General features: G+C 41.5%; 2 protein-coding genes across 9 annotated transcripts in view; one reads left to right on the top strand and one right to left on the bottom strand.

Annotated features, from left to right (window-relative positions):
* LOC139544318 (solute carrier family 12 member 2-like) overlaps positions 1-3614 on the top strand; it is a 76894-nt gene extending 73280 nt beyond the window's left edge. For both annotated transcript variants that reach the window (XM_071351298.1, XM_071351297.1), the window contains one exon: positions 419-3614. In XM_071351298.1, the coding sequence (XP_071207399.1) occupies positions 419-554 (136 nt within the window). In that variant the 3' untranslated portion in view covers positions 555-3614. The remainder of the gene's footprint in view (positions 1-418) is intronic.
* Positions 3615-9572: 5958 nt separating this feature from the next.
* The window catches only part of LOC139544316 (F-box/WD repeat-containing protein 2-like), a 29732-nt gene continuing 23301 nt past the window's right edge, over positions 9573-16003 (bottom strand). For all 7 annotated transcript variants that reach the window (XM_071351294.1, XM_071351288.1, XM_071351290.1 and 4 more), the window contains 3 exons: positions 14559-14645; positions 14195-14364; positions 9573-12280 (listed from right to left, as the gene is read on the bottom strand). In XM_071351294.1, the coding sequence (XP_071207395.1) occupies positions 11968-12280; positions 14195-14364; positions 14559-14645 (570 nt within the window). In that variant the 3' untranslated portion in view covers positions 9573-11967. The remainder of the gene's footprint in view (positions 12281-14194; positions 14365-14558; positions 14646-16003) is intronic.

Below are 16003 nucleotides of genomic sequence, written 5' to 3'. Positions count from 1 at the left end.
GAATAGGATGTGTCATTGCTGTCTGTTAGTCATAATGCACTTTATTGAAGTAGGTTTGAGTTTGTGCTGATACACGGATGGGGCACGAGGTTGGGGTCTGAAATGGATAGTGCGATCTGAAGGGAAACCCAGACTAATGCAATAAAATCAAGTGGGACTGGATGGTGCAGCTGGTCACATGATTGACAGTCAGCCTATGTGAAGATGTCTCTATGTAACTGCCCAGGAAGTGGGACCGTATCGGTGAGGTAACAGTAGTGTGATGGTCCATCAGACCTAGGGTGAATCTGAACTACTCTTTCGTGGACATACACCCAATCCCAAATCTCCCCCCTCGGGTATTTTTCTCAATAGGTTATACTTTCTCTTGTGCATTTTGCCAAGGACACTGTATGACTTCTTAATATCTCTCTTCCAGGAGCATGCCCCTGGCCAGAAAGGGAGCAGTATCCAGTGCTCTCTACATGTCCTGGTTGGAGACTCTGTCCAAGGACCTGCCTCCCCTCCTCCTGGTACGAGGCAACCACCAGAGCGTCCTCACCTTCTACTCTTAAAATCACACACACACACGCTGCCTCTGGGACCGCCCACACCTCCTATCCCAGTGCTAGCCCTAAGAGACACACACACACTCCAATGAAGGTAGAAACCGTAGCCATTTGATGATGATGATGATGATAATGATGATGATGAAGGATATGGTGTTGCTCTGGAGGTCCAGCCTCTTATGTGAAAGTGGGGGGTCGGTCGGGGGGAAGTCCACACTACTCTTTTCAAATTGTACACAGCACACGAAAGAAGTGAACAATTTGAATTTACTCAAAGTTGATTTCCTCTGGCTTGAAAGCATCTGTTCATGCGATTCACACAGCGTTATTATCATTATTGTTTTGATTCAGATTCTTCTCCATGTCACGTTTTTAAGTTAGATCATTTTTGCTTTTCTCAAAGCAGCAATAATCACCCTCTAATTTTTCCTTTTCTTGTGTTGGGAGAGAACCATGCCGAATGCTTTGCTACTCCTTTTATAGCCTTATGGATGTGCCTTCCAGTTGAAATTAGAGGATATAATTATGAATCACTCTACCCAGATTGAATGGTATGAAGAATATAGATGGATAAGTTATTTTGTTATTGGGTTTTAAATGTTTTTTTTGAGGAATGTTTTTATGCGAGTGGATTGTAGGAGGTTAGCAAAGAGTCTCCACTTGATGGAACAAAAAGCTTTCTGGTGTTTATTTCTCCTCCCTAAACGGTTTCCTATTGTTTTCTGACCTCTGATTTAATTTTACTCCACATTTGTCTTCCTTTAAGGTGTGGAAATTAAACAGTGTTCTTAGTGCAGCACCCTCTACTTTCTAGTAGACGCAATCAACTTCAACTCTGAAAGGTGATTTGGTTGGTGCCCAAGAATGGTCTCTTAACAAAGATATCTGCAGGTCTACACTTGGAAGGTCCAGGGGTCTTACTACCATGCTGTCAGAAATTACTAGACGTGGGTTTAGCTTCGGATTAGCCTCAGCAGCTTTTGAGAGACAACTGGCATGACAACGCGAACAAGTGTTTCAACCAAAAGCAGCAAAACCCTCGGCTGAGTTCTTAGTCCACGTCGGATTTGAGTAGGTTCCCCTCATTGACGTCTGTCTTCATAGTGGAATCTATGGGCTGAATCCTAATTTGAGACGCTCCAATTTTACTCAAACTTTTTGTGGAATTTGTGTATTGATGTCTAAAGGAGACTTGAAAGTCTGAGTTGGTAATTCATATCTCAAGTTAGGACTCTGCCCCTCAGGTCCCCCACATTGGAGTGACTACAAAGGAACCGGTCTAGCCCTTACAACCGAATTAAGACTTTGCCTTAACTTTGCTGAGTGTCTTTGTTCAGAGTTTGAGTTAGTTCCGTGTTCAAAAGAGGGGAAATTGTAGGTAGAAGCTATGGATTAGCATGTTTCAAGAGGGAACTGATACATGTCTCTATGCAGATGAGCTGTAATCATTACTTGTTATAAAAGCCCATACATGGTTTATTTGAAAGGTTCCACTGTCCCTCAGTTCATTTTTGGACCATTTAGGCTGGTCCTTAAACCTATTGTCAGCCCACTTTGCCATTGTTCCGGGAGAGTAAAAATTGTAGTCATAAGGCCGACCATGTCATTGCCCCGCTCTTACCTAGTTCTCATCATTTTATCATTTTATGCAATTAAAAAAGTTTTTTTTGGGCAGGAGGCTTGGGTCAGTTGAATGTAAATCTGATTAACACTAAAGTGGGAGTTGATGAAGGGATGGTCTCTTTCTGTTGCTTTTATTTTCAACAAGCTACAGGTTTTTTAGATTTCAGTCCCACATGGAAATCCACATGCAGTGTGCTTTGCATTTCAGGTTCATTGTACTATTACCACCCACACGACTGCATCTCCCCATTCTGTGTTCTTTATCTAGACCATGACTACGCCATGTGATTATGAATGAATATATATATATATAATCTCTCTCGTATGTGTGTGTGTGTATATATATACATATATATATATATATATACACACTAGTGTATCAAAAATATCTCTCAAATGTGCAAAGCATGTCATTATCTTTTCTTTCTTCTTTTTTTTTTTTTATGGTTGGGGGATTGTAAATCTTTTTAGAAACCAGATGGTACAATCTTACTAACCAAGATCTGTTCTGTGTACTGGTGTGTAAAGCACTCAACCCTCAGTTACTGTTACAAAGCGACAATGTTACAAACAAAAACACGGGTTACTCTACATTTTATATTTAAATATATGAATAAGAAAAGATGTATCAATCCAACCGGGCGGGGCTCTTTGTCATTGATGTCACGTAAAAATACAAAAAAACTTGCTATCGATATGTCACAACCAAATAAGGTGCGTTCTTTTTTTTTATTGATGTGAGGAGTGTAATACTGTAACATCCTAATCAATGTCATTATTTAGCAGGAACTTGACACTACTGTGCTCTATCCAAGAGACCAAAACATGTCGCCTGCAACTGGTATCCACGCCATGTTGAGACGTCTTCATCCTCTTTGTAACCAAAGCCCCCCCCCCCCTCCCATCTGTCTTGAGTTGTGAGCCATGACAATGGATGAAGAAAAGCATTAGTCAAAAATTCTCATGACTCAGAACCCTTAGTTCACACTGTAACTCGAAGAAAAACTAACGTGTAAATAAAAGTAGTAGTCTAACTAGGTAAATTAAGGGAGTAGAATATTAATGGCAAGTTAATATGGAGAAAGATATATATTTATTTTAGTTTAGAATTCTCCAAGTTTTTTTTCTTTTCGTTTTAAATTAATTTGCATGTTAATTTTTGCGTTTTGATCAACAACAAAAAATCAGTTTCTCTTTTTCAGTCTGGACATTTCTATCTTTTATATGCCTTTGAACGAAAAGTTGTGTTGACAAAGCAGTTTAAAGATGTTTTCTCCTGCTCTTCCATCTGGGTAGATGTGATCTACCTAGCTGGTTGAAACAGTAATGTTTGATATACTGTACTGTTAACTGTCACATGTTTTTTTCTAACATTTTAACATTTAAGGTTACCAATACTTTGTACATCTATTGCAATAAATAAATTAAATGAATCAATCATTATTAATGTACCTGGGTGTTTTTTTTTCTCACATCTCTTGGAATTGTGAGTTTGTTCAAGTTCTTTCTCCAAATATAACTAGCATCAAATTGATTTGCTAGTTGGTCTGACTGGGATTCAATCCATTATTGATTGGTTTTAAACAAGGTAGCACTTGCAGAAGGGCTTCATATGTAAAGCAGCATATCTCCTCCTGAAATAGAGGGAGTTGACCTGGGATTTAGAAACTAGACGTCCCAGGGTGAGACCTGTTCAGTTTGAAAACCTGTCTGATAAATAATCCAGTGCAGCCGTACTGAACATTTCTCTACCAAGTGTCTAACTCCCTCCTTTCAGGAGATGCTGCTGTGCAAGTCACATGCAATCGCTATTTGGAAATCCACTATCTAGAACTGATTGAATGCCGTCCTCAGTTCATTTGTCATTGCACAGAAGTACAGCTGATGAAAATCCACATCTCTACCACCATCTAGTGCTCAGTTAACAAGACACACGTTGAAGCCATCTTGTTGAATACTGTACATTTACAATCCCAAAACATTGTGGATTATTTAAGCAATAAGGCCCGAGGGGGTGTGGTATATGGCAAATATACCACGGCTGCAACGCAGAGTGCCTGGATACAGCCTATAGTCGTGGTATATTGGCCACATACCACAAACCATAGAGGTGCCTTATTGCTATTATAAACTGGTTACCAATGTGATTAGTGCAGTAGAAAATGTTTTGTCATACCTGTGGTATATATCTGCGGCTAATCAGCATTCACCCAGTTTATGCTAAATGTATGCTTAATAGATCAATTTACTTTGAAGACATACCAGCAGCACATTCCAAACTATTACTAAGTACAATAGACACACCATTCAAGCAATCAATTACACACATGTTCTTAATCTTATTTGCTTTCATATAGGCTACTTGTGAACAACCATTTACAGGTGGGAATATTTACCAGTTTATCAAGCACGATAGCTCCACTTGTGCAGCCTGCCTAAACTGTGCTGTAGTGTAAACACATTGCCAAACAGTCTGACAACAGTTGTAAACCTCCCCACACAGTCAAAAAATTGCTTTGTCCTACTCTAATACAGATAATTACTGGTAGCTTTTGCTAGCCTGTCAAGATGGTGCATAAGCTGGCCATTGAGCTCCCTGTCCCTTGGTAAGCCTCTCTCTGTCACTAGCTGCCTGTGTGTGTTATCCCTCTCATTAAACAGCTATTGTTTCTCTGACCAAGCCACAGAGCGATTAGCACACAACAGCTAACAGTTCCGCTGCCAGATCAAGACAACGTTGACAGCCTATAATTGGTGATACCTTTAAACCACCCTGAGTGATTGTGTAGTAGGCTAATGATTTAAGAATTAGAAAGCAAAACCATAGGTTAATGCAAGGTGTACCAAGGCTATACTTTTTGAGAAACGGCATCAAGATTTTGACCTGGTCCCTAATCCAGTGCCTACTCCACTATGTCAGCATGTGGTAGGGCACCATTCATGTTTTTTCACCTATATTAAGTTTGTGATTTAGAATGTTCATTGATTAGAAATTTGATTAAAGGTCCAATGCAGCTGTTTTTATCATTTTTTTTCTAGGTGACAAAGGCCAAGTGCAGTTAACATGACTTATATTGAGTGTACAACATATGTTCTAGAAACACTCAAACCCGGTGTGCGCCTGGCACCTACTACCATACCCTGTTCAAAGGCACTTAAATCATTTGTCTTGCTCATTCAGCCTCTGAATGGCACATACAGTGCATTCTGAAAGTATTCAGACCCCTTAACTTTTTCCACATTTTGTTACATTACAGCCTTGTTCTAAAATTGATTCAAGTTTTTTCCCCCTCTTCAATCCACACACAATACCCCATAATAACGCAAAAACAAATTTTTGTAAATGTATCAACAAAAAAACTGATTACATTTACGTAAGTATTCAGACCCTTTACTCAGTACTTTGTTGAAGCACCTTTGTCAGCGATTACACCCTTGAGTCTTCTTGGGTATGACGCTACAAGCTTGGCACCCATTCTGCTCTGCAGATCCTCTCTAGCTCTGTCAGGTTGGCTGGGGAGCATTGCTGCACAGCTATTTTCAGGTTTCTCCAGAGATGCTTGATTGGGTTCAAGTCCGGGCTCTGGCTGGGACACTCAAGGACATTCAGAGACATACTTAAGGTTGTTGTGCTGTTGGAAGGTGAATCTTTGCTCCAGTCTGAGGTTCAGAGCACTCTGGAGCAGGTTTTCATCAAGGATCTCTGTACTTTGCTCCGTTCATCTTTCCCTCAATCCTGACTAGTCTCCCAGTCCCTGCTGCTGAAAAACATCCACACAGCATGATGCTGCCACCACCATGCTTCACCTTAGGGATGGTGCCAGGTTTCCTCCAGACGTAACGCTTAGCATTCAGGCCAAAGAGTTCAATCTTGGTTTCATCAGAACTGAGAATCGGGTCTGATGTTCTGAGAGTCCTTTAGGTGCGTTTTGGCTTCTGTCTGATCACTACCATAAAGGCCTGATTGGTGGAGTGCTGCAGAGATTGGTGGAGTCCTTCCTTCTGGAAGGTTCTCCCATCTCCACAGAGGATCTCTGGAGCTCTGTCAGAGTGACCATCGGGATCTTGGTCTCCACCCTAACAAAGGCCCTTATCCCCTGATTGCTCAGTTTGGCCGGGCGGCCAGTTCTAGGAAGAGTCTTGGTGGTTCCAACCTTGTTCCATTTAAGAATGATGGAGGCCTCTGTGTTCTTGGGGACCTTCAATGCTGCATACATTTTTTGGTACCCTTCCCCAGATCTGTGCCTCGACACAATCTTGTCTCTGAGCTCTACGGACAATTCCTTCGACCTCATGGCTTGGTTTTTGCTCTGACATGCACTGTCAACTGTGGGACCTTATATAGACAGATGTGTGCCTTTACAAATCATGTTCAATCAATTGAATTTACCACTGGTGGACTTAAATTATTATTATTTATTTTTTTCACCTTTATTTAATCAGGTAGGCTAGTTGAGAACAAGTTCTCATTTACAACTGCGACCTGGACAAGATAAAGCAAAGCAAAGATAAAGCAAAGCAAAGCAATCAAGTTGCAGAAACATCTCAAGGATGATCAATGGAAACAGGATGCACCTGAGCTGAATTTCAAGTCTCATAGCAAAGGGTCTGAATACTTACATTATTTACTTATTTGTTTTTTAATTTTTAATAAATTTGCACACAAAAAATAAACTTGTTTTTCGTTAGTATTGTGTGTAGAATGATGAGGGGGATTTAAAAAAAAATCCATTTTAGAATAAGGCTGTAACTTAATGTGGAAAAAGGGAAGTGGTATGAATACCGAATGCACTGTATACAATCCATGTCTCAATTGTCTTAAGGCTTAAAACTCATCCTTTAACCCGTCTCCTCCCCTTCATCTACACTGATTGAAGTGGATTTAACAGGTGAAGTCAAGTTATCATAGCTTTCACCTGGTCAGTCTGTCATTGAAAGAGGTAGAATTCCTAATGTTTTGTACACTGTGTATTTTCCCAAAATTTCTGCCTGTTTTGGTTGGACGGAGTTTTGGCCTGCCTGGTGTCATCACCAGGCGGTAAATTAGTTAGACGAATAAGAAAGAGTTACAAACCTCTGCCAATAACAGCAAGTTTTCAGTTTTCCCCTCCCCACTCAAACAGTCCTAGTAAAATTCTTGCTTGAAAAATGCATCTTTGCTAAGAAGCTATTTGATCATTTTTTACCATTTTAATTTAAAACAATCACAGTAAAGTACGTAATTGTTACCCAGAAATGATTTGATATTGAGATAAAGATCCAATGCAGTTGTTTTTAAGTACAAGAAACAAATCACGTTGACTACACTGGAAACGCTGCAGTAATTGGTTAAACCTACCCCCATTTCCTAGCGCCTAACCCTCATGTCAGAAAGAACTTATGAAGTTCTATGGAATCTTCTCTTATTAAGCCCTGTTTATACTTGGTTCTAACATGTGTCTTTGTCCTGATCTTGTCCACATTCTGATTGTGCCCACATTTCTAGACAGCTGTAGATGATTAAAAGACACATGATCTGATCGTGATCAAATCTTCCTGACGGAGGTAGTCAGGCAAACATTGTGGCTGGATGTTACAAGTGACAGATCTGGACAGTGAAACCATTTAAACCGTCATTATGCTGCCCTCTTAAAATCGTTGACACCATTGATTTACGGCATCAATATGTGTCTTAAAATAAAAAATAATTGTCAAATAATTTAGGGGGTAGGCCGTCATTGTAAATAAGAATTTGTTTCTAAACTGACTTGCCTAGTTAAAGGTTAAATAAAAAATGTACATACAGCTAGGGACCAGGATATCTTGTCATAATGCGGACACAGTGGAGGGAGAGAGACATTTTACTACCATGTGTAAACGCAACGGCTACAATCAGAATGTGGATAAGATCAGGACAAAGGATGGATGTTAGCACTCGGTATAAATGAGACTTTAGCGTGCTTTACATATGACAGAATCTTAACTTTCAGTTTTTCAAAAATATCTATGAGGTAAACTTTTATAAGCAGATCTAACAGCTGAGAAAAGACGATACAGTTTTATCGAGTTTTAGAACTAAGGGCTGGATTCAATCCGTACCTCAAATCATCCTTGTTTAAAATCTAAAGGTAATTTCAGATTGAGCCAAAATGCAGTATGCAGCGTTTACCATGAATGCAGTCTCCGCAACCGCGGGAAACGTGGCCTTTAATGGTCAATCGCGCTATAAAGCGGCTTTTCAGCACTACGGATTGAATAGAGCCCTTAGTTTGCTTGATCTGAACGGTCTCGTTTTAGAACGTCTCATGTTGGTTTATTCAGTTTCCACTATTCAACATGTCAAATCTTAGTCCGTTTAACCAATCAGAGAACAGTGCACGATTAGCTCTTCCACTCTTTGCCCTACCTCTCAAAGTGTATTGGAGGAGAAGATCCTAGGTCCCTCCCCGAGATTTGAGAGAGGGCAAGAAAATGAAAAAAACAAGGTCAGACAAAGCATGAAACAGCAGAAACAGCCATGGTGAAAAATCTATGCCATCTTTCCACTCATGAGCTGGTCACATCATGGAAACTGGGAAGACTGTCCTGATACTTTTGAAGTCTCTTTCAGAGTATGGAAACACAATCTTTGGGCAAAAATTCACCTCAGAGCAACAAATGTGATCTTTAGAGAAAATCACATATGTAAATAAACTCGGCAAAAAAAGAAACAGCCCTTTTTCAGGACCCTGTCTTTCAAGGACCCACCGTCGCTGGACCAGACAGGACTGGCAAAAAGTGCTCTTCACTGACGAGTCGCGGTTTTGTCTCACCGGGGGTGATGGTCGGATTCACGTTTATCGTCAAAGGAATGAGCGTTACACCGAGGCCTGTACTCTGGAGCGGGATCGATTTGGAGGTCGAGGGTCCGTCATTATCTGGGGCGGTGTGTCACAGCATCATCAGACTGCCTGCAATGACAACAAGCTCAGTCTCAACCCTGTGCGTTACAGGGAAGACAACCTCCTCCCTCAGGTAGTGCCTATCCTGCAGGCTCATCCTGACATGACCCTCCAGCATGACAATGCCACCAGCCATACTGCTCGTTCTGTGAGTGATTTCTTGCAAGACAGGAATGTTAGTGTTCTGCCATGCCCAGCGAAGAGCCCAGATCTCAATCCCGTTGAGCACGTCTGGGACCTGTTGGATCAGAGGGTGAGGGCTAGGGCCATTCCCTCCAGAAATGTCCAGGAACTTGCAGGTGCCTTGGTGGAACAGTGGGGTAACATCTCACAGCAAGAACTGGCAAATCTGGTGCAGTCCATGAGGAGATGCACTGCAGTACTTAATGCAGCTGGTGGCCACACCAGATACTGACTGTTACTTTTGATTTTGACCCCCCTTTGTTCAGGGACACATTATTCCATTTCTATTAGTCACATGTCTGTGGAATTGTTCATTTTATTTCTCAGTTTTTGAATCTTATGTTCATACAAATATTTACACGTTAACTTTGCTGAAAATAAACGTAGTTGACAGTGAGAGGACATTTCTTTTTTTGCTGAGTTTAGTATTGAAATGGGCATTTAAAAACTGCATGGATTGGGATTAACTCTGAAATGAGTGACTCAGTTCCTCCAAGTACACTGCTGAACCTAATGTCACAATAAGACATGCAGTGCTTTCAGAAAGTATTCATACCCCTTGACTTATTCCATATTTTCCTGTTACAGCCAGAATTCAAAATTGATTAAATATATCTACACACAGTACCCCAGAATGTGAAAACATGGAACATGTTTTTTGGAATCGTTTGCACATTTATTGAAAATGAAACCCTGAAATCTCATTTGCATAAGTATTCACACCCCTGAGGCAATACTTTGTAGAAGCACCTTTGGCAGTGAATACAGCTGTAAGTCTTTCTGGGTAAGTCTCTAAGAGCTTTCCACAACTGGAATATGCAACATTTACTCATTATTCTATCCAAAATTATTCAAGCACTGTCAAATTGGTTGTTGATCATTGCTAAACAAATGTTTTCTGGTCTTCCCATAGAATTTCAAGTAGATTTAAGTCAAAACTGTATCTCGGCCACAACATTCAGTGTCTTCTTGGTAAGCAACTCAAGTGTATATTTTGCCTTGTGTTTTAGGTTATTGTGTTGCTGAAAGGTGAATTAATCTCCCAGTATCTAGTGGAAAGTAGACTGAATAAGTTTTCCCTTAGGATTTTGCCTGTGCTTAACTCCATTCAGTAAATTTTTTATCCTGAAAGACTCCCCAGTCCTTAACAATTTCAAGCATACCCATAACATGATGCAGCCACCACTATGCTTGAAAATATGGATAGTGGTACTCAGTAAGGTGTTGCATTGGATTTGTCCCAAACATAACTTTGTATTTGGGACAGAAAGTGAATTGCTTACCAATCAGTATTCATTTAGTGCCTTGTTGCAAACATGTTGCATGTTTTAGAGTATTTTTATTCTGTACAGGCTTCCTTATTTTCCCTTCTGTTAATTAGGTTAGTATGGTGTAGTAACTACAATGTTGGTGATCCATCCTCAGTGTTCTATCACAGCCAATCAACTGTGTAACTGTTTTAAACGTCACCATTGGCCTCATGGTGAAATCCCTGAGCGGTTTCCTTCCTCTCCAGCAACTGAGTCAGGAAGGATGCCTGTGTCTTTGTAGTAACTGGGTGTATTGATACACCATCTAAAGTGTCAACTACACCATGCTTAGGGAAATTCAATGTCTTTAAAAAAAGAAAAAAAACCTGGTCTTTGTGGTGTAAACATAAAATACCCCATAACGTTAGTCAAATTATGTAGGCCAGTGACAAAATATCAATTGAATCCATTTAAAATTCAGGCTGTAACAAAGTGGAATTGTCCACTTTCAAATCATTACATTGTGAAAACTTCCAACCTCAAAGCCTTTTAGAAAAATAACCTGGAACTGAACTTGGTCTATACTTCAAATACTGCAATTCACAAAATATATTCTAGTGAATCATGTAGGGTAAATAGTGGTATTAGAAATACATTGTATGCAGTTTGTTATAGTATGAAATAAAATGTACAACGCAGTCATGTTATTGCAGTGTGCCTGCGTAATGGAATTCTTATCACACAGATGGATATTTAAATCAAACGAAAAAGGCACGACTAAATTTCTCAAGTTGACTTTTAAAACAAGCACCACTAAGAAAAGCATTATCAAACGATGGAGTTACACTGAATATCCAACAAACGCTTCACATTGTACAAATCCAATGCACTAAACCACTTTGAAAATGTCAACATGGAACTCTCATGGGGATGGTTGGTCACAGTCTATGAAAAACCTAGGACACAGTCAAAATGTATTTCATTGTAAAGTAGTACTGTGTTAAGGCAACTCCCCGTCTGAGCTGCTTGAAGAACCCTGTCCGAAGTGTAAAGGTCCCAATACATAGTAATACAGTGGAAATATCTACAGCTGTAGAGCCTGACATGACCACGCAGTTTTTCGAGAGTTCCGTCTTCATTCAGCCACCCTCCCAGTCGTCGTATTTCCTTCAAGAGAGAACCCATGGCAGGGTTGGAACTAACACCAACCGCTGCCTTTGCCCTCTGAACTGGGCCTTTCATCCCCTTGTATTCATAGCAGCGTTTCAGTTGGTGAAACCATCTCCAATAGTCTTTCTGAAAGCACGTTGCATGATGTTTGATTATGAGAGCATGTGTTGAGAAAGAAAAGGTAGAAAAAACATTAACACTTTGGTCCATGCATTATCTAACTTGGCTATGGGTTTCAAGTCAGAGCACCCCGTTTACATGGCAGTTGACAACCTAGCCATCGTAGGTTTCACCTCTAGTGGTGTTTTCCTTCCACAGAACCAAGTGAATGCTATGATCGGGCATGCTGGTGGCGAACACGAGGCCAGAGTCATTTCTCCCATCCAGCCCATTGAGCCAGGAGGTGACTCCCGGCAGGAAGCTGGAGCCTCGTTTGGACTTCCTGTAGGCGGGCAGGGGCCAGCGGCCAGTTATTTTTTCTGTCCTCAGATCCATGACATACAGGAAGTCGGTGTCAAAGAGGAGCGAGAACACCTCACCAAAGCTGAGCAGGGAGAGGTTGGCAGGGTCCTGCGTTTTGATGACCCTGGAAAGAAGCACAAGGAAATTCAGTAACTGATTGTTGACAGGTAAAGTTCCGTTACATTCCATTGTTGGCAGGTAAATTTTCGTTGCATTCTATTGTTGGCGGGTAAAGTTCCGTTGCATTCTACTGTTGGCGGGTAAAGTTCCGTTGCATTCTACTGTTGGCGGGTAAAGTTCCGTTGCATTCTACTGTTGGCAGGTAAAGTTCCGTTGCATTCTATGTATGAACACCCACACAAGTAATTTTGTTCGCAACCACGGATATTGTCATTGATATACTTATTCTGATTGCAGCGGTCTCTAGTTCTTTGTCTAATTAATAAAACTTGTTCCTGGTTAGTGGCGACTTGCACTGACCTGCTTAGGCCGTCAGCTTCTCATCAGGTAAAGATTGACATCTATTGGTCATATTTAAAGGGTAAAATATGTCTACTGCTCCATGAATGGCATTTAAACAAGAGGGAATCAAAATCATTATGTCAAATGCTTAGAGGCCTTTTTTACCACCAGAATATTGCTACATTTGAATAACTACACACACTACAAAATGTATAATACCACCATACGTGTGTGTGTGTGTAGAGTGCGTGTGCACATGTACCTTTGTGTGTCTTTTACTACTTGCATCAGTTACTTGATGTGGAATAGAGTTCCATGTAGTCATGGCTCTGTGGTACTTTGCACCTCCCATGATCTGTTCTGGACTTCGGGATTGTGAATGTCTTGTGGGGTATGCATGGGTGTCTCAGCTGTGTGCTAATAGTTTAAAACAGACAGCTCGGTACATTCCGCTTGTCAACACCGACAAAAACAAGTAGTGATGAAGTTAATCTCTTCCACTTTGAGCCATGAAGGATTGACATGCATGTCATTAATGTTAGCCCTCCATGTACATTTAAGGGCCAGCCGTGCTGCCCTGTTCAGAGCCAATTGAAATTTTCCTGAGTCCCTCTGTGACACCTGACCACAGTACGAACAGTAGTCCAGGTGTGACAAACTAGGGCCTGTAGGACCTGCCTTGTTGATAGTTAAGGTAGAGCAGCGCTTTATTATGGACAGACTTCTCCCCATCTTAACTACTGTTGTATCAATGTTTTTTGACCATGACAGTTTACAATCCAGGGTTACTCCAAGCAGTTTAGCAACATCAACTTGCACAATTTCCACATTATTTATTACAAGATTTAGTTAAGGTTTAGTGTATGATTTGTTCCAAATACAATGCTTTAAGTTTTGGCAATATTTAGGACCAACTTATTCCTTGCCACCCATTCTGAAACTGCATCTCTAAGTGTTGGTCATTTCAGTCGCTGTAGTAGCTGACATATAGTGTTGAGTCATCCGCATACATAGACACAGGCTTTACTCAGAGCCTGTGGCATGTCGTTAGTAAAGATAGAAAAAAGTAAGGGGCCTAGACTGCTGCCCTGGGAAATTCCTGATTCTACCTGGATTATATTGGAGGCTTCCATTAAAGAACACCCTCTGTGTTCTGTTAGACAGGTAACTCATTATCCACAATATAGCAGGGGGTGTAATGCCAGCAGCAGACTATGATCAACAATGTCAAAAGCCGCACTGAAGTCTAACAAAACAGCCCCCCCAATCTTTTTATCATCAATTTCTTTCAGACAATACATTTGTATAAGTGCTGTACTTGTTAAATGTCCTTGCCTATAAGTGTGCTGAAAGTCTGTCGTCAATTTATTTACTGTAAAATAGCCTTGTATCTGGTAAAACACAATTTTCCCCAGAAGTTTACTAAGGCTTGGTAACAGGCTGATTAGTCGGCTATTTGAGACAGTAAAAAAGCCGAACACGTAAGTGTTTCCGATCATACCTGGCCTGTCTGAGCATAGAAGATGAAGCGCTAAGTTCTGTTTTATCAGGAAACAAGGCCCCGGACAGTTTTTACCTGAGGATATCGAAGCTGGCAAAGTCCCACTGGTAGACCCCCAGATCCGAGCTACAGACAATGTAGCGGCCATCAAACTGCAGGCGAGGCTGCAGACACACACCGCGGTCCTCTGACACGGACAGGGTCTTCAAGCACTTGCAGTTGATTTCCCTGCCTATAGGCCAAACCTGTGAAATACATAGAAATTAATAAATATATACACACACACATAACACAGTGCTGTGGCCAAATGTTGCTGAGGGGGGACACCGTGTGGGCATCTTAAGTATTACAGTGACAAGACAGAGCACAGGGTCAATCGTTGCGTGAAAGTTGACGAGACGCTGGATACAAAGAAGCAGAAATGAATGAACCACATTACCTTTATTTCAAATTTATCAGCACTCAACAGGATGTAGTCGCCAGGACAGTGGACCATGGACTCTACTTCACTCTTCTGGAGAATCACCTACAGGGGAAAAGGTTTGAGTCTTAAGACTCCAGTTTGGCTCCATCTAAACTCAGCAAAAAAAGAAACATCCCTGCTTTCTACTGACTTTGAAAAACACCAAAAGAAAGATGCCCAGGGTCCCTGCTCATCTGCGTGAACATGCCTCAGGCAAGCTGCAAGGAGGCATGAGGACTGCAGATGTGGCCATGGCAGGATGGACAGCTGATCGTCCTCACAGTGGCAGACCACATGTAACAACAACCGCACAGGATCGGTACATCCGAACATCACAGGTACAGGATACAACAACTGCCCGAGTTACACCAGGAACGCACAATCCCTCCATCAGTGCTTAGACTGTCCGCAATAGGCTGAGAGAGGCTGGACTGAGGGCTTGTAGGCCTGTTGTAAGACAGGTCCTCACCAGACATCACCGGCAACAACGTTGCCTATGGGCAAACCCACCGTCGCTGGACCAGACAGGACTGTCATAAAGTGTTCTTCACTGACGAGTCGCGGTTTTGTCTCACCAGGGGTGATGGTCAGATTTGCGTTTATCGTCGAAAGAATGAGCGTTACACCGAGGCCTTTACTCTGGAGCGGGATCGATTTGGAGGTGGAGGGTCCGTCATGGTCTGGGGCGGTGTGTCACAGCATCATTGGACTGAGCTTGTTGTTATTGCAGGCAATCAACGCTGTGCTTTACAGGGAGGACATCCTCCTCCCTCATGTGATGCTCATCCTGACATGACCCACCAGCATGACAATGCCACGCCATACTGCTCGTTCTGTGTGTGATTTCCTGCAAGACATGAATGTCAGTGTTCTGCCATGGCCAGCGAAGAGCCCGGATCTCAATCCCATTGCCTTGGTGGAAGAGTTGGGTAACATCTCACAGCAAGAACTGGCCAATCTGGTGCAGTCCATGAGGAGGAAATGCACTGCAGTACTTAAACAGTTGTTGAATCTTATGTTCATAGAAATATTTACACAAGTTTGCTGAAAATAAACAGTTGACAGTGAGAGGAAGTTTGTTGTTGCTGTGTTCAGTATTCCTATTGAACACTGGGCAGCTTAGTATGGATCCTTCATCTAGTATTCCTATTGAACACTGGGCAGCTTGCAGTTTAGACAATTTACCAGCAGGAAAAGCCGTGTGTGCTAGACAGGGCTTTGCTCAGGAATGCAACACTGTGCAAACTTCTCCTTTCATCCATTTTGCAGGCATTTGCACGTTTGAGATTGCAATCAGGACTATGCACAACATACCCAATCAGTGATCTACAAATCACCTTGTATCCAAAAATTGCTACTTATTATGTGATCAAGACTTGCAATTCTGCACTATTCTGCCCCAGGACCTCAACGGATCCCCA

The sequence above is a fragment of the Salvelinus alpinus genome, chromosome 18 (genome assembly GCF_045679555.1).
Source record: "Salvelinus alpinus chromosome 18, SLU_Salpinus.1, whole genome shotgun sequence".
In the NCBI taxonomy this organism is placed as follows: Eukaryota; Metazoa; Chordata; class Actinopteri; order Salmoniformes; family Salmonidae; genus Salvelinus; species Salvelinus alpinus.
Note: the sequence above shows the minus strand (reverse complement) of the source record. Positions and strands in the feature narration are given on the sequence as shown.